This window comes from Sminthopsis crassicaudata, chromosome 2, assembly GCF_048593235.1.
Source record: "Sminthopsis crassicaudata isolate SCR6 chromosome 2, ASM4859323v1, whole genome shotgun sequence".
Taxonomy (NCBI): Eukaryota; Metazoa; Chordata; class Mammalia; order Dasyuromorphia; family Dasyuridae; genus Sminthopsis; species Sminthopsis crassicaudata.
Window position 1 is genome coordinate 462,400,201 of NC_133618.1, and position 24,728 is coordinate 462,424,928.

The window sequence follows — 24,728 nt, forward strand, 5'->3', positions numbered from 1 at the left end:
TGTTTCAATTCTTCATGAGTCTATAATTTCATTAGTAAGGCTACTCCCTCCACTAATTACTATTTTTGAAATAATTCATAATAAGAGGTGATATAGCTAAAAAATTCATAACCTGGTGGCCAATTGGTGGATAATCTCTGAATTTACCTAGGTTGATCCTTGGACAAACTATTCTAGTTCACTAGCTCACTACTCAAAGACTGCTATAAAGGTCTTAGAAAACCTTGGGTTACTTCTAGCTTTACTAGTTTTAGTGGAAGGAATTTGATTTAGCTATTCTAAATTTCTGGCTAGTTTACATTTTTCTTTTATAATCTAAAAATTCAACATTTGCAATTCATGAAGATTTTTACATAAGTAACATAAAGCTCATATCTACCTTCTTTCATTTTCTTCTTCATATTCTCTTTTTCAGTTACATGACTGGCACCAAGGATGTTCCAATTATCTCCATCTTCCAGGTATTGATAAACGTAGAATACGGGAATGATGCTCATTAGCTCTGCTTCTGCACTCCCTTTTGGGAGATGGTTTAGAGCAGAGATACCTTCGGGAGTCAGGGCTGCAGAAATCACCTCACCAATAAGAGCTCCTGTCAATCCAAATATTCCCCCACAAAAAAAACAAATTTAGATATCACTGCTTTTTCTTACTGCCCAACTGTTGCATAGCAGCTTGTAAAGAGAAAAAGAGCATCGATTTTTTTCCTTCATTTTATAAGAAGAAAGGTCATTTCCCAACACCATTCTTATCTATAAATGATTTGTCATGTCAAGATTCACTAATCAGGGATATGGAAACAAAGAGGTCATCAAAACATTTTATTACCACCAATATCTCCATCTTTGCCTACAAACAGAGAGAGAGAGAGAGAGAGAGAGAGAGAGAGAGAGAGAGAGAGAGAGAGACAGAGAGAGAGAGAGAGAGACAGAGAGAGAGAGACAGAGACAGAGAGAGAGAGACAGAGAGAGAGAGAGAGACAGAGAGACAGAGAGACAGAGAGACAGAGAGAGAGACAGAGAGAGAGAGAGACAGAGAGAGAGACAGAGACAGAGAGACAGAGAGACAGAGAGACAGAGAGAGAGACAGAGACAGAGAGACAGAGAGAGAGAGAGAGACAGAGAGAGAGAGACAGAGACAGAGACAGAGACAGAGAGACAGAGACAGAGACAGAGAGACACAGAGAGAGAGAGAGAGAGAGAGAGAGAGAGAGAGAGAGAGAGAGAGAGACACAGAGAGAGAGAGACAGAGACAGAGAGAGAGAGACAGAGACAGAGACAGAGACAGAGAGAGAGAGAGAGAGAGAGAAGGAAGGAGGAAGGGAGGGAGAGAGGTTTCCAGTTTGTGACAATGCCAGGGAATACAGAACCTTGGACAACAGGTTTATATAAAGCCAGGAAGGACTTCCTTTCTTCAATTTTATACAAGGAAATAGTTCATCTTCCAGTTGTAGAGCGTTTTAACAAGTGTTCCATTTGGAAATTTCTTAGGGAGAATAGCCCCCTCCTGAGATATAGCTTATAGGACAAAATAAGGAGATTGAGTTGACAAAGGAACAAGGAGAAGCAGGACAGCATAGGCTGATCAGTCTATGACAAAAATGATTCTCCTCTTAAACCAAATACAAAGCCAGTGAGAAAAGAGAAACAAAAAAGGGGCATGGTTGAAGGTCTTCTAACCTTTAGAATACCAGAAAGTTCATTTGTGTGAGATTTCTGTAAGAGAGATCACATGAGGCAATGACAAATCATAGGGCCAGAAGCCAGAAGATGTGAGTTCCAGCTAAAACTTTATTATTTAGCAGCTGTGTGACCTTGGAAAGCTACTTCACTTACCTTTTTCAAGGCTCAGTTTTTTCATCCATAAAATGGATGTAACAATTCCTGACTTACCTGCCTTATTGGTTGTTGGAGGCTCACATGAAATGATATATGTGAGAATATGGAAAAGGCTTTACCAATATAATACCATTTTTGAAAGAGACAGAGACAGAGTGACAGAGAACAGAAATGGACAGTCACTGACAATATTCAATTTACCTTTTACACTCACAGTACGTTCTATTTTTGTTTTCGGCACCACATCTAATGGTACCTTGTACTGGAACTCTTTTCGTCTGCTAATGGAACCTGAAATGGAAAGTTTGGGATTATGGATGACTCTTAGGGAAAGCTCCTCTCCTCTCTCCTTTCTGTTGTTCCATGATCTATTTGCTTAATATTAGCACCTCCACCTTCACCATCATGTAGAAGCAGAAAAAAAAGAAGGCAGTCAAGTTTACTGCTTCCTAGAAACTATGATACTTAAAGGTGGATTGCAAAATATGCAGGGAAAAGAGGGAGAGAAAAGATGAAGCTAATGGCAGAAATTGGATTTAGAGATTATCTATGGATTTAATTATATTCTACTTTTCTCTTACATTGCAAAAGATAATTCAATATAAACTACACTTTTACCACACATATAGCCAAAGTGAAATTTTGATTATTAAAGTTTTAGAATAAGATTTTTTTTTTGTTCGTGAATGATATTGAATTAGGGTAGTTATGGATAGGTAACAACCGTTCATGTATAAAAGATCAGGAAGTTTTAGTATACTACAAATTTGATGTGTTAACAACATCCTAGGACCCCCTATAGTGATCTGTGTTAGTCCAATGTGATCATTGCTCAAGCTTTCTTCTCACAATGCCACAAATTTCAGACCATAAGGTATTGAGAAAGATCTTGGTTTGATGCCATTAAACTACTTTGTGCCATATCACAGTAATATGACAGGGGGAAAAGATAATTCAGTATTAAATGGTATTATAAGAGGAATAAAGTTCCAGAGAAAGGGAGATGCTAGTTCTGCTATTCTTTGTTCTGATATAACAGCATTTGGAATTTTATGTAATATGCTTTAGGAAGGAAATTGATAAGTTAGAGAGAATCCAGGGAAAAGAAACCAATAAAGTGAATAACGTTGGGATCTTGCTCAATGTGGATCAAATAAAGGTATTAAGAATGTTTCTCTTGGAGAGGAGAAGAGGAAAATGATCACTTTGTTCAACTATTTGAAAATCCATCAGCTGAAAGGAAGACTAGACTTATTCTATTTGGTCCTGAAGAGTAGAACTAGTAACAACAGGTAAACATGACCAGAGAGCAAATAGAGCCTTTCTTCAATTTTACACAAGGAAATAGTTCATCTTCCAGTTGTAGAGCGTTTTAACAAGTGTTCCATTTGGAAATTTCTTAGGGAGAATAGCCCCCTCCTGAGATATAGCTTATAGGACAAAATAAGGAGATTGGGTTGACAAAGGAACAAGGAGAAGCAGGACAGCATAGGCTGATCAGTCTATGGCAAAAAATGATCCTCCTCTTAAACCAGATACAAAGCCAGTGAGAAAAGAGAAACAAAAAAGGGCATGGTTAAAGGTCTTCTAACCTTTTGAATACCAGAAAGTTCATATGTGTGAGATTTCTGTAAGAGAGATCACATGAGGCAATGACAAATCATAGGGCCAGAAGCCAGAAGATGTGAGTTTCTAATCATGACAACTATCCAAAAGGAAAATGAGATGTCTTGTGAGTTCCTGGGTTATTCTTTCCTAAAAGTCTTCAAGTAAAGTCTGGATGCCCCTCCTCTCAAAATGTTATATTCTTATTAAAGGATAGAAATATATTTGTTAACATATATGAAGTCAAATGACTTCTGAGGTCCTTCGAACTTCAAGATTTTATGATTTTGAAGAATTACAAAATAGACTTTTGTTAGTGATATTTTATAAAAAACAACAACAACAACAACAAAACAAAACTATGTCACAGTCATGCAATTTTAACTAGTTGACTTCCTTCATGATCAATTATGCTGAATCCTTTGGTCCTTTGCTCTAATTTAGGATGTCAGTCCTGAATGTCCTCTTGGATTTTATTTTCTTGGGATTTGTTTCTTGACTTGGTGAATTTCAAGCCCCTTTGTCCTCTTCTTCAGAGCCTTGTATCCCACACTAAAAATTTTATTTCTAAAACAGCTTTGGAGGTAAATTCAGATCTGTTAATGGTTCAAATAGTTTGTACTAGCAAAATCTAATCTGGACATCTTTTATCAATGTTGTAATAATTTGTGGCATGTGTGTGTGTGTGTGTGTGTGTGCGCACATGTGGCAGGGAGTAGAGCATGGGATTAAGGCACCAGGATTCTCACAATTAAATCTCAAGGTTTTTGTGGTTTTTTTTAAATCATGGAATCTCTCCATTTGATTTAGGTTGGACAGGCAAGTGCTACTCATGGCCAAATCCTACTACTGATCAACATTTGAGTTTTGACCTGCTCCATTTCTGACCTGGGAAAGTTTACCTTGTTTTAGATAACCTGGTAGCTCTTCACATCTAGGGATTTCACCATATTAATGCCAAATTAGTACAGAGACCTAATTAGCATAGTCCATTTCAGTTCTAAAACTCTCCAGCCCAACAATCTTCAGCCTCAGTTTCCCAGATAATTGGGATTATAGGTGTAGATCACCACATCCACCTAGACCTTAACAACTCTTATTTACATACATGGTCTCCCAAGCTTACACTTCTGACCACATATAATACCCTAGTCTGAAAGCTCCAAGCCTTTTGCAAGTGTATTCTCAAGAATGACACTAGCCCTCTGTCCACTTCTTAATTCTTTTGAATATTCACAGTGGAATTAGAATTATTCATTTCTCTTTCAGAATGCCTTTGCCACAGTGACAGGTGGATAGGGAATATTTCTGTAAAAATGACATCTATATTCGTCTTTCCAACTCAGTCCTTCTGTGCCCGAATCTCCTTAAGCTTAACTTCCTCAGATTTTTGAGAAGTAGTTGGCTCCCTGTGACCATGTGATCTCTTCCTTGGATTGGTGTTTAGTAATCCAACCCCCCCTCTACCTATAGTAGAAAACAAAATGAATGAAAGAACTTCCCCCAAAGAAGATGACCCCCAACTGGGCTCCCCAGGTCTATCTAACTGTGTCATTCCCCTATCTAAGAAACTTTTGTAGCTCCCAACTGTCAGTACAAACTTCTCTTTGGCATTCAAAGTCCTTCACAATCTGACTCCAATTATCTTTCCAAATTGATTTCATCTTCTTTCATATACTCTATGGTCCAGCCAAACTTGATAATTTATACTTCTTTATGCAGCAGTAGCCTAGCAAATATTTAACAACTAAATTCCCCTGTCAAAAAATATGCACAACAAACTTTTAAGCTTAACTTGCATTATTAACATTTTCCCCATTGCTTTCTTAATTCTAGATAATCAAAAAAGCAACAAACCAAGTTCTGATTTGTAGTGTTTGCTGATGTCCAAAGTATAATTGGTCACATTGAAAATTAAACAATTGGCTTTTATAACCTTGACCAAGAAGTTTCTGTACACTCCTGATTGTGTGTCTCATTCCATTTTCTGCCTTCATGACTACACAGCCCAAATTTATCTTTATCTAGATAGAAGTCTCTAGCTTCTTTCAATTCCCCCTGTTAATCTCCTAACCTCCTGATTTTTTATCTCCCCCCTACTTCCCTACTTTGCCCAGATATTGATCCCTTCCCCATGTAAATCACTATGTATTTTTTTAAATTTGCTTTGTATATACTTTGCATTGATTTATCTGTATATATATTATTTCCTCCCAGAAGAATGTAAGCTTATTATTAAGAGTGTACTGTTTCATTTTTAATTGTGTATTCCTAGAACCTAGCACAGTGCCTTATTATTTAAGAATATTATTTATTTAATTATTTATTCTTGCAGAATGAATGGAGTGGACGATCCAGTTTGGGGAACAATTGGTAGTTCAATTTGGTTAGATACAAATAATTTGTGAAGGAAAAGTAATGTGAAATAAATGAGACCTTTAAATTCCAGATTGAATCATTTGCATTTTATACCAAAGACAATAAAAATCCACTGAAGGCTGTGAGTAGAGCAATGACTTTGCAGTTAGATGAATGCCTTAGGAAGTTGTGGAAAAGATAGATTAGAGAGGTGAGAGTCTAGAATCAAGAAGACCAATTAGGAAGATAGCATTTATTCAGGCAAGAGGTGATGAGGAATTGAACTTGGCTAATGTTTGTGTGACTGATGAGATAGGATGGGTGTGAGACATTAAAGGAAAGGAATTAATAGGCCCAACTTTTTGGATTTGGGGGAACAGGGAAGACTTAAGAATAACTTGGCAATTATAAAGTTGGGTGACTAAAAGGATGTAGTATCTACTATAGAAATAGAGAAGTTTGAAGTAAGGGTAGGTTTTGGGGGGAAGATTATGAGTTCTGTTGTAAACATGTATTTGAAATGCCAATGGGACATCTAACTTCAAAAGGCAGTTAATAGATGTGGATTTGGAGGTCAGGAGAAAGAGTAGAGCTGAATATGTGGACATAGTATCCTCTATGTAAAAATAAGAGTTAAAATTTCTGGAAAGACAGTATCTCAAGATGAGGGCATTATGAACTTTCACAATTAAAACAACAATAACAATACCCTAACAGCTTTAACATTTTAAAAAATGGCTTTAATGTTTAGAAGGAAAAGAAATTACCATCTGGGAAGGCTGAAAATAAGGAAACAGGCATGGATTATTTTTATAATCCTAACCTCCCTGGTGAGATTTGCTCAGAAATGAAAAATCATTCCTAGTGTGGAAGTCCAGATGTTCATTCACACGCAGAATAATGAAGATGGAGGAGTTCAGGGAAGTTGCAAACTATAATATCAGTATAGAAGACAGAGTGCTAAAAGAGGAGGGGAAGCAAATGACAAATTGGTTCTCTGGGATTTGAGATAATTCCATGAGACCAAAAAAATAAAATTTATCAGAACTAAATCCAAGAACTGCTCCAAAATGGAGAATTTGGAGGAGATTTCTGTAAGAGAGCAATGAGAGATCGTTTAGCATTTGGACATGGGGCAGAAAATAGGTTTTGTTTCTGCTTTGTTTCTATGCCTAAAACATCCATATTCACTATGTCATGTCTTGTTCCCCTGAAGTGCATGCAGATATAATTTCTTGGCTTTGCCAGAGTCTTAAAACAGGATTCTCAATTTCTTAGTTAACATTTATCCTCTTGCTACCTTATTGTGAGGAAGAAAGTTATTGTATTTATAAAACTTTTTTTCTGAAGCAAAATGAATTCACACCAATTAATGCCTAGCGCATATTAGGTCTTATATGAATGCTTCTTCCCTTTCCCTTAAATGACTTGCCCAAAGAAATATAGTTAGTAATTTTGAACTTAGCTTATTTGACTAAATCTAGTGTGCTTTCCACTATATTGAAAATTTTCTGTGACTTTGACAAATAAATGACAGATACCTTATGGAAAGAGAACCTCTAGACATTTTCCTCTACCAAATCAAATGGCTATGAGTCATGGAGTACCACAACCTCTGGAGAATCAAAGTTGAAGATCATTCAGAGGGAAATGCAGAGGTGCATGATGGGTGTGAAAAGCACATTACCAATACAGATATAGAAAAATTAATCAACTTCCAATGTGCTTCCAATGACAATTTCTGTTGAACAATTTCCTTCCTTTCTTCCTTCCTTCCTTCCCTTCTTTCTTTCCTTCCTTCCTTCCTTCCTTCTTCCCTTCTTTCTCTCTTTCCTGCCTCCCTTTTAACCTCCATCCCTTCTTCCCTCACTCTATCTCTTGAACATATAGAATACTTTGTACACAGTTGCTCTCAAGAACCACCAATTCACATTGACTCCTCTATTCCCCAGGAAGTTATCAAAAACCTTTTCCTGCTGGTCAAGCATTTGGGTATGAGCCTCTCTACATTTAAGCTTATTCTTTGGGTCTCATAGCTTACCACCATGTTCTGGGATATTAACATTGCAGTTATATAGCACTTACTATGTGCCAGGCTTTGTGCTAAGCACTTTATAATTGATATCTTATTTGAGCCTCACAAAACCCTAAAAGGACAATGCTATTACTATCCTCATTTTACTGAGGGTAGAACTGAAGTCAGGTCTTCCTGACTCCAGACCCAAAGCTCTATCCTCTATGCCACCTAGCTTCCCGTTGACAATTCTTATTAAAATGGATTTTATTTTTTTGGTATCTCCAGTGTTTATTATAGTACCTGGTATATAGTAATTATTTATTTAGTGGGCCTGGAATCAGGATGATTTGAATTCAAATCTAGGCTCAAATACTTAGCACTTTTGTGACTCTGGGCAAACACTTGACCCCTATTTGTCTTACTTCTTCATTTTTGAAATGGGGACACACTGGAGAAGGATATGACAAATCACTCTACTATCTTTACAAAAAAAAAAAAAAAAAAAAACCCTGGGACATAGTCCATAGGGTTACCAAGAGTTGAACACAGCTGAATAATATGCCGGCACTATGCGGAACTCTGAAGATAGAAAAAAAAAAAAAAAAAAAAGGAAAAAGTTACTCCTCTTTATTTTTGTGACTCCACTTCCTCATTCTCCTTTCATATTCTTGTGGAGTTAGCCAGGTAGTACAGTGACGGAGCCCTGTCCTTCATTCTTGAAGAGGACCAAGATAGAATCACTGTTAGAGTCTAAACTTGGAATGCTCAGCCACAGGTTGGACACAAAAATTCCCCATGAACATTTGGGCTAGCTTCTCTAACTTTGGGCATTTCACATTTCTTCTGGGCTGGTTCCATTCTGCTTTGCTCACAGAGCCCAGCATCTCTCTGATGAGGGTACGCCATGCTGGGCGGTTCGGTGCCAGTGTCTCCCGTGTCATACAATCGATTGCACAGTTCTTAAGAGAGGCCTTGAGCGTGTCCTTGTATCACTTTTTCTGACCACCTTGTGAGCCCTCACCCTGTGTGAGTCCTCCATAAAATAATATTTTTTGGCAAACGCACATTGGGCATTGGAACAGTGTGGCCAGCCTGGCAGAGCTGTGCTCTCTGCAGCAGAGTTGGAACTTTAGTTTGAGAAAGAACCTTAGGAGCTTATCATCCCCAGTGATCTTCAGAATCTTCCTAGGACAATTCAAATAGAAGACATTCAGGTTCCTGGCATGGCGCTGGGAGACGGTCCAGGTTTCACAGGCATATGACAATGAGGTCAGCACAACGGCCCTGTAGACCTTCAGTTTGGTATCAGTCTAATACCTCTCCTCTCCCACATTATCCTTCGGAGCCTCCCAAACAAAGCTTTAAATCTAACTTCTGATACTTCTTAGCCATGTCAGGGAAAGTTACTTAACCTCCTCAACTATAAGATGGGACTAATAATACGTATATACTAAGCACTTAATAAATGCTTATTTCCTTCTTTCCATGTATTCTTGTGGCTCTCTGAACATTCACTGAGATGTTCTGGCTCCATGCCTTTCCCTGGCATGCTTTTCTCTCTCTTTACCTGTTGTAGCCTTTGTTCAGTAATTTTTCGGTCATGTCTCTTCATGACCCCATTTGGGATTTTCTTGACAAGATGAATACTGGACTGGTTTACCATTTCTTTCTCTGGCTCATTTGACAGATGAGGAAACTGAGGCAGGTAGGTTTAAGTATTTAATTAATAACTTTTTCCTATAGACCTCACACAGTATTTTGTTTTGTGACTATCTGATGTGTCCATGGAACATTGTGTATTATCTTTACATTGGCATTTTATAAATCTGTTTGACTATAAATTCCATGCAAGCAAGGTCTATATCACATTTTGTCTCTCAGAACTTAATATAATACTCTGCATAAGTATTTGAAAAATATTTAATTGCTGTGAAGAAAACACTTGTCATTATTATTCTATGACATTGTGAATTATCAATAATATCAATGATCACTTAATGTCATTAATAACAGTATGAATTGTTTACATTGTATTTCTATATGATGATACAAGGTAAAGTACAAAACACTATGCATACCATATACTCCTTGGGGATCCAGTGTGAAACCAGCATAACTCTCCCTTTTGATGCCTTCTGGCTGAAAAATAGCAATATAAAACGTATTTAAGAAAAAATTGAATATATATTATGTTTTAATCTGGAAGAATTTTTAAAATCAATGGACATTTAGCCTGAAGAATAGAAGACTTATGTTAGTTATGATTTATGTCTTCAAATATTTGAGGGAGAAAGGGACTGTAGGAGGGTAGAGCTTGAATCAATGAAGTACAAATTATAGGGACACAAATGTCTGTTTAATATAAATAAAGGCTTCCTGATGAAATTGTCCACTGATTCAATGCATTTCTATAACTATTCATGTTGTTACATTTTTCCAACTGATCCTGTCCCTATGCCCACAGATGACTAAAGAGGTAAGTTTGTGGGTGACTATAATAAACAGACAAGAAAGAACCCCACAGGGCTCAGGGTCAGAGGAGTGGACTTCTCATTGTGCAAAGGGAGAAAGGGTATCTCCTCTATATTCTAATAGGGCAATAGAACTTAGAGATGGGAAAGACCTTAGAGATCCATCCTGTCTGTCTGTGATTCCTATAATAAATTAAAATGCTGAATGCATCATATATATTTTTAAAAGCAAGCTGTATGATTCATGTATAATTGTTTCATGTATAATCCTCTTTTTGTGTTCTCCTTTATATAAGAAAATACTCTTTGCTGAGGGAAAGTATTTGTTAAGTTCTCAACTTCCTCATATAGAAAATGAAGATAGATATCCTTTGCCAGGTGTGTGGATTGGCCTAATTGAGTCCAACCCTTTAGTTTTACACATGAGAAAACAGTCTGAGCAATTAACTGGAATACAAGTCATTAGGAGCAGGGATAGTAATTAACTCTAGGTCTATAATCTCTGTCCTTTCTCATGTCAGAATCTTAATCAAATTCAGTAGGTAGGAATCACTGTGTGGTTTTTGAGTAAGCTATCTGACCTCATTGAGCCTCAGTTTCTTAATTTGTCAAATGGAAGTAACAATCCTGCAAATTTTAAAGAGTTTTGATGTCTAAAATTACATCACAGAAACAAAATCATTTTGAAAATATTAATAATACAGAACAGCTACATGGTACAGTAAAGTACCAACCCTGAAATCAAGAGGACCTGAGTTTGAATTCAGCCCCAAACACTTAATACCTACTAACTGTGTGACCCTGGGCAAATCATTTAACCCTAATTGCCTCACCAATAAAGAAAATATTAATGGATAATATCCATACTATATAACATTAGATAACATGTCATAAATTATAAACTAACATAAATATTTCAAGGTTTAAAAATGTTTAAAAAATACAACCATGTTCCTTACCACCACTCGTAAGGTTTTCACCAAGATTTCTTTTCCATATAGAGTGTTGAGTGTGAAGTTGATAGTATGAAGGCCCAATTCTAATGGTAGAATATCAAACATAACTAACTGGATAGAAGAACCTTCTATATTTTTCAGAAGACATGGAGTATGTTTTATCCCTTGCTGATGAGATGAGGAACTTCCACCCAGACAGATTCCTTCACCCACAGATATTTGAACACAGAACTGAAATATCAAAGATTAGAAATTATATTAAACTGCTAATCAGAATATTTCATACTAACACAAGAATTCTTTCTGCTGCTTACAGTATCTATGACTCAGTGGTCCTCAAACTTTTTAAATAGGGGCCAGTTCACTGCCCCTCAGACTGTTGGAGGGCCGGACTACAGTAAAAACAAAACCTCACACTCTGTCTCCGCCCCTCAGCCCATTTGCCATAACCCAGAGGGCCACATAAACATCCTCAGTGGGTCGCATCTGGCCCACAGGCTGTGTAGTTTGAGAACCCCTGATATGTGATGAGCCCATGGTCTAACTAATTTTATAGCACTATTATTCACTATTATTACTTATTCAGTAATGAAATATTATTATGTGAGAAATTATGAAAGGTAGAATCTGGTGAGTTTGAACTGATATAGAGTGAAGGGCATAAAAACAGAAGAAGTTTATATATGACATCAACATCATAAAGCAAGACAACTTGAAGAATTCTGGTCAAAGCAGCAACTGACCACATTCCTATGGGAACCTAGAATGAGGTTTGTTACCCATCTCTTTATAGAGAAGTGATGGATTCAAGATGAAGGGGAAAAGACTGTGGCAATGGAATACCTACAAAAGAAGACAAGGAAAAAAAAGAGGAGAATCACTGAAACAGTTGAGAAAATACACAGAGTCAATGAGATGAAAGTTCAGAAGGAAGTAGAGGCAAGCAAGACAACTCTGGAAGTACTGAATTGAATTAATTTTGTAGATATTTTAAAAATAAGTGGTATGGAATAGAGGTTCACAGTTTCATGTGAAATCCTCTTTTGTGTTCTACTTTATAAATGGGAATGCTCATTTTGGGAGGTGTTTGTTAAGTCCAAAATAAAAAATTTAAATATTAAAAATTTGTATTAAAGTTATCCAATTCAACTCGGTCCAATTCCATAAATATTCACTGAGAACCTGCTACATAGAGCATACTGGGTAGTATTGAGCAAAGGATATTAGGCTTAAAATGAAGACTTGAGTTTGAGGTCAAGCTCTGACGCTTACTCATTCTGTAGCCTTAAACAATTCAATTCCCTTCTCTTTTCTTGAGTTTCATCATCTATAAATTGAGTTTCTCATTTGTCATGTATGTGGGGTAGCTTAGAGGCTTACTGACATCTCTTTCAACTCTGAAATTCTGTGGATGGAGAAGCAGAGGCCTAGAGGGACAGAATGATTTACTCAAGATCATTGAGCCAGATAGTCATAACTAGAGTTCAGACTAGAACCTAGAACACAAAAATCAAACCCAAAGAATAACAACCATTTGTAGAATCTAGTTTATATCTAGCTTATAACATGCTATCTATTCTCTTATCTCATTTGATTTTCACAATGACTATTTTGGGGGGGTCACCATTTTATATCCTGAAATTGAAGCTCAGGAATTTAGAAATCATATGACTTAACCCATTCTTTTTTTTTTTTTTTTTTTTTTACTAGAGGTGGAAAAACAAAACAAATCCTGAGGCCCAAAGGGATTAAATTTATTGTCTGAGAGCATAAAGTTAGTTAAGTGGCAAAACCAGAATTCAAACCCACTTTCCCTGATTCCAGGTCAAATGCTTTTTCCCTTCTAGAGACTGTCTGAAACACTGGAGTTGAAGATAGTTAAAGATATTTGTGTCAGAGAGGTGCTACTTCAAAAGGAATTTGGGGAATATGATTAGAGACAAGGCTAGGGATAAGGATAATATCATCTGAACTTCTTTTCTTTTGAAAAAGTATATAGGGCACCCTTTACACTGTTTCCCCCACCCAAAGTATATCACTTTTCCAAAGACCTCAAAAATAAAATTATTTGGAGTAGATAGAAAGTGTAGGAAAGGAGAAGACCTAGGCTCCCAAATTCTCACAGGCTTGAAAGATTGTTTCTTATGTGTCTTTTCATCTATAGTTATAATCCCTACTCACCTTCGTTTCAGAACTTTTGTAGTTGTAAACTGTTCCCTTCATTTGAATTTGTTCCCCTCTCACCACAGAATAGGGAATATTCATCTCCAAGAAGACATCTTTCAATACTTTTACCTGGAGAGGGTTGGCAACACATATACCTAAGAAACCAAAAAGAACACATAGCAGCTTTATTATCATGCAGATAGTTCATTTTAATAATAATAATAGTAAACATTTTAATAGCACTTTAAATTTTGCAAAGCACTTTAAGTGTTATCTCATTTGATCTTCCCAACAGCCCTCTGATAGGTACTATAATTATCCCAATTTTATAGACAAAGAAACAGAGGTTTAAAAAAATTAAGCAATTTCAACCAGCAATTATAACTACAGTCAGGTCTTGATTAGTGTGAACAACAAATCCCCTGAAGAGATTGCATGTATTCAGAGTTGCATTATTTGAAGTTAAAATTATGTAAAACATAGTAATTATTTGCAATCCAATGGAAATATAAGTGCTTAAGGAAGAATTTGAACTAAGGTCTTTCTCACTATGAAATGGAACTTTCTACTGTGGCATGTGGCTGTCTTTAACATTTAAGGAGAGAGGTCAGGCCATGTTTCTCCCTCTATTGTTCCCATATCCCTGAGATTTTTATTTGATGACACCTATTTTATAAATTTCCACATTACTTGAATTGGGATATTGTGGTCATCATCAGTGTCATAAAAATATAAGGTTCAAATAGAAGAAAGATTTCTAATTCACAAGTTCTTGAAAGTATCAAGTTGCGAGGAATATAATTTTAAAAGTCCAGATCTCAGCCTTAATACTTAATAATTGACCTTGGGAGAGTCATTTTAACCTTTATTTGAGTTTTTTCTTCCATAAAATAGTAATACTGATCCCTGCCAACTTGTTATGAAAATCTAATAAGATAGTGTATATAAAGTGCTTTATAAACATAAAGTATGTAAAAAATGAAGAAAGTTGATTCAGAACATCTTTGCTCCTGGCTAAGATTATTAAAAAAAACAAACACATAATTAATCTGATAAGGACATAGACTCAAAAGATAGAGAAAAGAAACATAGAAGTATTTTAAAAGTAATTTTTAAATTATACATATATGTACATAAATGTACACATATGTACATGTGCATATACATACATATGCAAAATATATATGTTTTACTTTTGCCAAATAATTTGTATTTTATTGTTTAAGAAATTATTTTATTCATTGGTTTATTTGAATTTTTATTGAAAATGATTATCATTACCATGAAAATTACTTTTAAAATAATTGTTATGTGGTATATTGTCAGTTATTACTATCCAAGAGGAAATTGAAATTCAATGAGATAACAAAATCATACCTCAGGTTTGAAGTAAATTAGATAAAGTTGATTACCTTTGTCTGAAATGCCAATAGCTTGAATCTCCCAGGTAGTTAGAGAATCAGGTAGGGTCAATGGAAACCTGTACCTGAAGGTTCAAATATTTTATGAAATTCCTATAGAATAGAAACTTAACTATAACCCAACTAGCTAAAATTGTCAAGTTCCTAGAAATTTGCTACCTTCTGCTATTAGGATAAGAACAAATTATAAATAGACAACTTCATATCAAAGATTTATTTTTAAAAGGAAAAAAACTTTTAGGTCATGTTCTAGTTTCAAAATATAGCCGAACTCTCCTATATTTTCTCTACCTTAAATTCCAGTATGGTTTATAATGTGTTCTTCTTATTCAGAAGAATGGTTTGAGATTCTCAATAATCAAATTAATATTAAAGAATGTTTACTATATTCTACTTGCTAAAGGCAGGGAAAAGGGAATGTTATATTTTGGTCATATTCTCAATCACTGGGATAAAAGACTGAATTTCCCAATTAAACCTGAGTGAACAAGAAAAATCAATTAATATAATATCTTCCTTTTATCTTGGTTAAATGAAATTGTATACGACTTATTTCTTCATAGGGAAATTCCCTCCTTTTATCTGAATTATGAAGAGCTGGCATTGGAAATGCAAAGATAAATGTCAGTGTTGTTGAATGAGGAAAAGATGAAGAATGAAGAAATCTTACTTCTGTCTTACTTTCTGCCATCAATTTAAGGAGGCAAATGGCATAGTATGTACTGCAGTGAAGAGGGGAGTAATCAGGATTAAATGACTTGCCCAGGGTCACATAACTAGCGTCTGAAGTCAGACTTGAATTTAAGAGCTCCTGACTCCAGAGCTGATGCTATATCATCTAGCTGCTCAAAATTATACATTTTTAAGAAAGCACACTAGAATGGGAATGTTGCTTTTTATTCTCAATAGAATTGTTGATATGTTCTTTAAGGTGACAAATTTCCAAATTTTTGCCCAATATACTTAGCATCCTTACAATATTTCCAAGAGTAAAATCAAAATATTACAGTACCTTAAACGAACATTATAGACTTCCCATAACCAACTTTCAGGAAAATAGCTTCGAATTTCTGGTTTGCCAATCTCCATTAAAGCCTTAATATCTAAATAAGTGTATATTTAAAATAAGTAAAAACAGATTAATATATCAAAAATAGACATCAATTTTTAGTCTTAATCCTTAGTCTTTTCTGTAATTTGAGTCATTCACTTAGTATCAAAATAGGATATGACTTAAATTTCTAAAAGACATGCACTATAAATCAAATTCCTTTTCCAATAGTATCTGGAATTTTTAAAAATAGAATAATTTTGAAATTGGAATAAATGCATTCACATATACTTGGAATGATTCTAGCACTATTTTCCTCATATTGTTGGCAAAATACTTTTCTCTTTAGCCAAGGCCCACCCTTCATAATTTAACTCTCAAAAGGAGGCCGCTCATTATAAATACCCTTGTCTCTCCAATTCTGTATCTCAAAACTGCTCAACATCATCTCCCATTCCTCTTCCTTTGTTCCAGTCTTGATGGAAGAGATGGCCCCTTTTCTTGAAAAGGCTAACTGTAATCCTAATTCTATCCCCTTCTATCTACTCCAGAAACTTGTCCCTTTAACTACTATCTGCCTAACTAACATTCAATTTTTTCCATATTCACTGACTTCTTAACATAGTCTAGTTTCTAATCAAACTAACCTATTTTCATTTCCTATCTCCATGCCTTAGTACACTCTCCCTCTTCCTTTTCATTTATTAAAGCTTAAAACTGCACTAAGACTTTTGGGACATCCATTTAACTCCTTAGTAGCAAGGCTAAAATTAAAATGTAGATTTCCTGATTCCCAGGTCAGTTTACTTTTTTTTTCTTTTACCCTGAAGCTTCAAATTAAGTGAAGTTATTTATAGGAGACCTCTAAGGCTTGGAATCTCAAGAAAGCAAAAGGACAATTACTGAAAAGTATTCAAGAATTCTCTTCATGAACAATTAATGAGAGTTGTCATGTGGAATAGAATTCTTAAAATGATTTCTGTAGATCTCCCTTTAACTGTATCAGCTACTTAATAATATAAAATTGCTAGTTCCAAGAAGTCATTCTCATAAGCATAATCTTTTTTTCACCTTAATTTTGAGTGTAGGATTTTCTAGTATTCTGGCATTGTTGAGATACCTAAGTTCATGGTATTTTATCCAAATAATAAATCACACCCAAAAAGATAGGATGTTAGAGCTGGAAAGAACCTTGAGTTAAAGAATGGTCTAGCTTAAAACGTATATCATAGACTTTTAGAAATGGAATGAATCATAGATAAATAAGTTTGGACAGCCTGTATTACTTTAGACAAGACACTTTGGAACTCTGGACCTGTTTCCACATCTGGAAAATAGATTGGACAATTCTGAGGTTCTTTCCAGGTCTAAGTTTTCTAAATCTATGAAACTAAATCTCTGAAACTCTTCCATTTTCTCCTGCCTTCTTGTATAGGTGCTACAAGTTTTTTTGTTATTTAAGTGACCTGAGTTATGGTGGTGGTGGTCAGACAGTGTAATCATTTGTCCTTTAACAGGACTTTATATTTTCACAATGCCGTTTACTAGATGAACAACACTAAACAATCATTTTAACTCCATCCAAGAGTTTCCATTTTGAACCTTATTTTCTTCATCTGTAAAATGGAAATAATAAAAATCTCTCTATCTTTCAGTTTATTCAAAAAACAAATTACATAAGATGTTTGCAAAAGTTTTTGACTACATTGTGATTTATGTAGAAATAAGTTATCATTTATATTTCTTAGGTCTGCATTAGTTTAACTGTTATTAGAATTATCATCATCATTTTTATCTTTGTGACATTTTAATGCTCAACTCTGAGTTTAAAATTAGTACACAGTTTTTGAACTTACAAATTCTTCCCAGTATCAAATTTTTATGATCGGATTCAGACCGCATTTTTGATGCCAAAAGACAGCAAGATTTGAAAGCTTCAATGCAAAATTTTCCCTCTTTAACTCTGGCAAGCCGTTGTTCACAGGTCTCATGGCTTTTATGTGCACCATCGTAGCAGCATGACTTAATACGGATGTTTTTGTACTGAGCAGCTGTAATCAATAACAGACACATTCTTACTGAGGTCTTCTCAATATATTTTTAATTAAACTGCTATACATATTTGTTTCTTATCAGAAAAACATATGTCAAACATAAACAGAGTTGCCCTTAGGGATTTTGGCTCAGGGCAAATCATACCATGTGATCCTCCCATTCTCCACTTTTCTACCCTAGGACCTTCCACTGTCCACTGTCTCCCTTAACATGCTGGTGACATTAACCTTGAACATTCAAAGAATCATCAAAAAGACAGCTTAAGGGTACTGGCTAGAAGGGGGTAAAGCAAGAACAACTATGGATCATTTGAGAATATCCAGAAGTGAGGGGAAAGCTGTCTGATCCCTTCCCACCCTTAGCCAGACATCTTTACTTAAAGTAGAAGAGCAATAAAGAACTCTCAGAGGCGTGAGGATTCCACAGGCCAGTTATTGCTGAGGGGCAGAGGGTACTTTGTGTCTTCAAGTTTTTAACCTGGCAGAGTGTGACTGGGGCCACAGAAACTTTCACCTCCTGGATTGTTTGTAGAGTCAGGATCTGAGTCCAGGGAAAACTGAGGGAACCTCCACTGATTAGGAAACCCAGGCCCATCAATGCTGCAAAGATGTGGCCCTGGGCAAGAAGGAACCAGCACCAGGTGAGTGTGAAGCATCCATGTACAGACGCAACTGGTTACTTCTGTAACTTGTAACTTGCAGAAGTGTGGAGTTCTTGCTTGGGGGATCTTGGTCAAAGAAGAGGCTGATTAGAGGTCCTTAAATTAATACCTCTTATTTTAAAAAATGAATTGGAAAAGGAAGAACTCCACCATTGAAATATATTATAGGAAAATGGAAGACCAGGGTTCATGTTCAGCGGATTTTACTTTAGTAAAAAAGCTACCCCAAAGAGTAACGTGAAATGGCTCCCTCCCTAGAAAGAATTTATAGAACTCAAGAAAGAATTTTAAAATCAAATGAAAGACACTGAAGAAAAACTAAAAAAAAAAAAAAAATCCAAGAAAAAAAAGAGGATTGTGAAAAAAAAAAGTTAACCAACTAGGAAAGGAGGTGCAGTCTCAAATATTCAAATTCTTTGAAAAATAGAATTGGACAAGGGGAAGTCAGTGAAGCTAGCAGAGACCAAGAAATAAAAATGCAAAATATAAAGAATAAGAAAATAGAACAGAATGTGAAACATAAGGGAAAAAAACAGAACAAGAAGAGAAAATATAATAATAATTGAACTGTCAGAAAGAAAACCTTGACACAATAATGCAGGAAATAATCCAAGAAAATTGTCCTGGAGTGATAAAATATAAGGGGAAAGTAGAAATAGGAAAAATCCACCAATCACCACCTCAAAGAGATCTTTTGTGAAAAACATAAAGGAATATTATTGCCAAATTTTGAAACCCCCAGATCAAAGAGAAAATTTTGCAAGAAACAAGAAAAAAAATTCAAATATGCTGGAGCTACAACTAGATTTGAACAAGACTTATCAGCAACTACAATAAAAGACTGCAAAATCATATTCTAGAATCGTATCTGCCAACAATCAAAAGAACTAGGCCTGCAACCAAAAATATCATATTCAGCAAAATTATCCATAATTTTGAATGAGAAAAAAGTGGACATTCAACAAACTTTCAGCTTTTCAGGACTTTCTATCAAGAACTAAACCCAAACTTACCAGAAAATTTAACATATGAGCCAATATCAAAGATCAATTTTAAGGAAATCAACATGCACAAACTGTTTAAACATGGACAAATTGTTCTTTTTACACGGGAAATGTATATATAAGATTCACATCAACAATAGGGTAGCTCAAAAGAAGGCTGGAAGAAGAATAGGCACAAAGGTATTAGAAGAGGAGGAGGGCTCATAGTTCTAAAAATTTACTCACATCAGGAATGGGTTCAATAGGCAACATTACATATATGTGTATATATATTTATATATGTGTGTGTGTGTATGAATATATATATATATATATATATATATATATATATATATATATATATATATATATATATATGTCACAAAGGGTATAGCAACCTCCAAAATCTATAAAGTTATAAGAGGGGATAGATGAGTCAATGGAAAAGCAAACGGTAAGGGAAGAAGACAAGGGAAGGATCCTTGGGTAGGGGAAGATTAAGTAATAGTAAGGCAAATTATAAAGAAAAATTTAATTAAAAAATGAGCATGGATAGGGAAGATATGTCTGTGTATGGGTGTGTGTGTGAATGTGTGTATACATGTATATACTTACATATATATACATAAAAATATCTTTTCTTAACTGTAACTTGCTTGGGGGTGGTGGGAGGAATGAAAGGGGGGAAAAAGAATAAAGTAAATAAGGTGTGCAGGAAACAACAAAGAACAATTTACAAGGAAGTAAAGAAAAAATGGACATTCATGAATATAATTTCTTCTACTAACATATATATATGTATATATACTTTCTGGATCTGATCATTTGTTGTGATATATTTTGAATCCTCCCTGATGTTCTGCTGAGCACATGTCAATGTTCTCTTTTGTTTTGCTTTATTTTGTTTTGTATTCTTTTTCTGTTTTTCTTTTTTCTTACTTTTTTTTTTCAAATAAATTGGATTAAAGAGAAAAAAATTAGCACACACACACAAAAATAGATTTTCTGAACTTTCCATCTAGTATGGGGAAGGGTGGTATAGTATGTCTCAGAGTATTAATTCATCATATCCATTCTTCTGGAGAGAGCTCTCCAAACTAGCTCATATTATACAAAATGGAGACTGTTGTTAATTTGAGTTATGCCATTTATTTGTTAATGGCATATGTCAGTATGTGCAACTTACTAGCATATGGCTATACTTTTGTTACAAGTTATTTAACTTCCCTAAATCTTAACCCCATAATATAAAATGAAGATCCTTAAACTTGCACTGATGGATAGTTGGATTTAATAATTATCTAGCTACAAAGGAAGAAAGAAAATTTTTGAGATGAGCAAAACCTAAACTTTGTAAAGCTGTGGACAGTGATCTAGAGCTATTTATTCCAGATCCAAGAAGTAGATTTTCTGATATACCCTATCACTTTATATAGCTCTTATAAACTAATAATAATTTCATTTATATTATATGACAGTATCTTTTGGCCCTTACTACATTATAAACTCTTAAATGATAGAGACACATCTTATTTATCTCTGCATCTTCCCAGCACCCAACATAGCACTTTTGTTAAAGTAAATTCTTAATTAATTATTATCTAATATTGATTATATAAAAGGCCATTATAAGTAAAGAGGAATCCAAGTATATTAATTAGTTAATCCATCCTAAATACATGTAAATACCATAGGGGGAAATGTTCTGACAGTTTCTAGTGAATCTTACTTTTTATTTTGTAAAAAAGGAAGTGGGGGGGGAATATCATTTTAAAATGTATTGTTTCCTAAATTACACAACCATATATGTTTTGTAAGCAAACAAAATTTTCAGAGTACCTTTTTTATCAATTTCTTCTTTCAGATCTCTTCTTGGTCTTAATATTTCCTTACAAGGCTTATCTGTTTTTTGAAAAGGGGAGGGAGGGAAGAAAGGAATGATAAAAATTTACATATATTTTCCATGAAATTATCTTTATTTTAAAATCACATTAAATATTTCAGGTTAAGATTTATTTTTCATCATAAACAGTCTGTCTCGCTGCAGAAAAAATACTTAAGTCTAGGGTAAGAATTGTATTTTGTTTTTCATTTATTTATTTGTTCATTCATTCATTTATTTGTTTACTTGCTGCTATAATCATGTCACAGTCTGTTAAGAATTGGCTGAAGCCAAGTTGAACCAACTCTCAAAAGTAGAATGTTAAACTTACAACGTGTACATTTTTATACCTCAAAAATGACAAAAACTTCAAACCAGGGCTTGATATATTTGTTTGTTGATTATCTAGCTTTATAAAGGGGATAGATAAAATGTTAATAATACAAATTAAACTTAAAATTGGGTCAAGGGTACTTTTTCCCTCCAAGAGAATCAGTTCTTAATCACTGACCAGTATACCCCTGCCAGGAAGAGAGACCTAAGAGTTCATTGGTTCCAGTACACGGCAGGATAGGAAACTCTTATACAATATCTCCAATAAGGGTATATCTAATTTTTGCATAAAATGTTCCCAATAAAGGGTATCCTCTACCTCCCAAGTCGGCTGATTTTGCTTTTTGAATTGCCCTGTCAGAGAAGTTTTTCTTTATACAGCTAAAATGTGCTTTTTAATCTTCTACCCTACTATTCCTTATTCTGTGCTGTCAGTTCAAGCAATCTCTCTTCCATATGATGGTTTATTAAATACTAGAAGACAACTACTATGTCCCTCCCTTCCTTGATTTGCTCTTCTCCAGCTTAAATATTTCTACTTGCATTAACCAGTTGTTTATGAAATTCTTCCTTTTCTCCATTATCATCAAACAACAAAACAACAAAATTATAGTTTATTAAAAATAAGATAAATCCAAATGTAATAATAGAAAATATTATGAACACATTACCATCTTCTTGTGATTCTTTTGCATTAGCATTGGTGAGAAATGTAAGTCCTGCTAAATGAAACACATGTGCACTGTCCTGACCTCCACCAGCACCACATCCCAAGTCACTTTTTTCAAAAATTCTCATTACCTATAATAGGAAGGCAGAATCATTTTAATAGGGGGAATTTCATAGATTCTGAAAAGTTAGAACTGTAAGGAACCTCTGAAATCATCTAATCCATTTTCCAGAGATGAAAACTGAGGTACAGAGAATTGAAATGTCTTATTTAAGATAACACAGAGTATCCCTAGAATCTTAATTTATTTTAAAGCTTTATTAAGCTTTAATAACTGAATATTTTATAATAATATATCAATGTAATATAAATACAAATAAAGTTAAGATAGTATATATTAAGATAGTAGAATGAACTTAATTAGTTTTTCAAACTTAAAACTGAACTAAGATTCTTGGGATATCCTGTATAACTAGACAGTCTGATTCAAAGCTAGAATCAGAATCTAGATATTCTGACTTCCAGGCCAGTGTACTTTTTTTTCATTGTCTCCTAAAGCCTCATAGCAAATATATTTATTCACATGAGATCCTAAAGGCTTAAAATCTCACTCTCTCCTGCAAGTTCATCTGAATCCAGTGGTAAGACTGAGTGGGAAGACTGGAGATGATCCCTGATGCAGTGGGAGCTCTTGACTTTTTAAAACTAAAATCTTTCCTAGGTCTCAGTTTGTCTGAGATAACACCATTCAGTGATTTTAGGCTAGGTAAGAAATGAGGCAAAATATGGCCTACACACACACACACACACACACACACACACACACACACACACACAAATAAAATCAAACTAGGAGGGGAAGACCCTCAGGGCTTCTGGACAGAACAAAAATAATTTCTATTTATATAAGATCCAAAAATAGAAATATAAAAAATAAATCCCTCTATAGTGTCAGGGACATTAAAAAATCACAAAACCCTTTTCTCACAATAACTCATGAAGAGAAATCTGCACTTTACATATGAAGAAAAATGGAAACTCAGCTAGACAAATTGCATTGTTTGCTGTTATGGGGCTAAAGGGCATCAGAGTCAGAATTTGTACTCATGTCTGTATTCCCACTAGATCTTGAAAAATGTAAAAGACTGAGTAATTTCTGACACTTTTAGTTTCAACTAACATTTTTTAGCTCTTGCTCTGTCAGGCCTTTTTCTTGGCATGGAGGAGCCAAAGATGAAAAGTTACCTAGGCCCAGCCTTCAAGGAGCTTTGACACTGGCTAGGTGGGAGATGGAGGGGAGATACAATATGTAAACAGATAAATATAACACAAGGAGTGTGACAGGGGTTAAGGAAAGATCCAAAATGTCCTAAGAAATTTTTAAGGAAAGACGGGCAACAGAGTTTTTTTTTCTTTACTTCCTTTTCTCCTCTTAACACTGCAACTTCCCTGGTGTAGACCCTCATTACCTCATGCCTACACTATTTCAATAGCCTTCTGGTTAAACTTCCTGCCTCGTCTCTCTCCAAAGTTTCCTAAAGCCCATGTCTGACTATATCATTGCCTTATTCAATAAACTCTAGTGCCTCCCTGTTACTTCTGGGAGGACACCTGGGTTGTACAGTGGATAGAGTCCTGGGCTTAGAGAAAGGAAGACCCTGAGTTCAAATCTGGTCTCAGACACTTATTGTGTGACCCCTGGGAAATCCCTTCATCCTTCTAGACAAGGAAATAGCCAGGAATTCTGCCAAGAAAATCCTGAATGCAGTCACAAAGAATCAGATCTGACTGAAAAACGATTTCTAAAATTGCTTCTAGGATTCATATAATCCTATGTTTAACTTTATAGCATGCTCCTTTCCTACCTTTCTGATCTTTTTAGATCTTTCCCATACTCTATAATTAGTGACACTGTCTTCCTTGTTCAATAAACCAGTAAATCTGAAGAAAAGTATTATATATCTTAAGATGATTTCCACAGACCTGCCTTTAACTGAATTAGTCAGTTAATAGAACAAAACTACCATTTCCAAAAGTTCTCCTTAATTTTGAAGACAAGAATTTCTAACGTTTGAGGGATTTACACTGTTTCTAAATAATAAATTATAAAAAATAAAATATTATAACTAAAGATAATTGTGGGTCATAAAGTAGTATAACATAACATACACCACAGAATTTTAGTCCTGGAAAGAATCTTAATCTAATTTGGGTAATTAATTCCTTCTCAAAGCCATAAGGTAAATAGCTATTTTAGGGAA

The 24,728-nt window shown here is 34.8% G+C and overlaps 1 protein-coding gene across 4 annotated transcripts in view; it reads right to left on the minus strand.

Annotated features, from left to right (window-relative positions):
- C5 (complement C5) overlaps positions 1-24,728 on the minus strand; it is a 117,783-nt gene that overhangs the window by 56,073 nt on the left and 36,982 nt on the right. For 2 of the 4 annotated variants that reach the window (XM_074292942.1, XM_074292941.1), the window contains exons 15-24: positions 22,469-22,598; positions 21,422-21,484; positions 17,740-17,934; positions 15,845-15,935; positions 14,824-14,897; positions 13,427-13,566; positions 11,249-11,476; positions 9,897-9,957; positions 2,040-2,129; positions 380-592 (exon numbers count right to left, since the gene is read on the minus strand). In XM_074292942.1, coding sequence (XP_074149043.1) covers positions 380-592; positions 2,040-2,129; positions 9,897-9,957; positions 11,249-11,476; positions 13,427-13,566; positions 14,824-14,897; positions 15,845-15,935; positions 17,740-17,934; positions 21,422-21,484; positions 22,469-22,598 — 1,285 coding nt within the window. The remainder of the gene's footprint in view (positions 1-379; positions 593-2,039; positions 2,130-9,896; positions 9,958-11,248; positions 11,477-13,426; positions 13,567-14,823; positions 14,898-15,844; positions 15,936-17,739; positions 17,935-21,421; positions 21,485-22,468; positions 22,599-24,728) is intronic. The other 2 variants (XM_074292943.1, XM_074292944.1) reach the window with 2 other exon arrangements.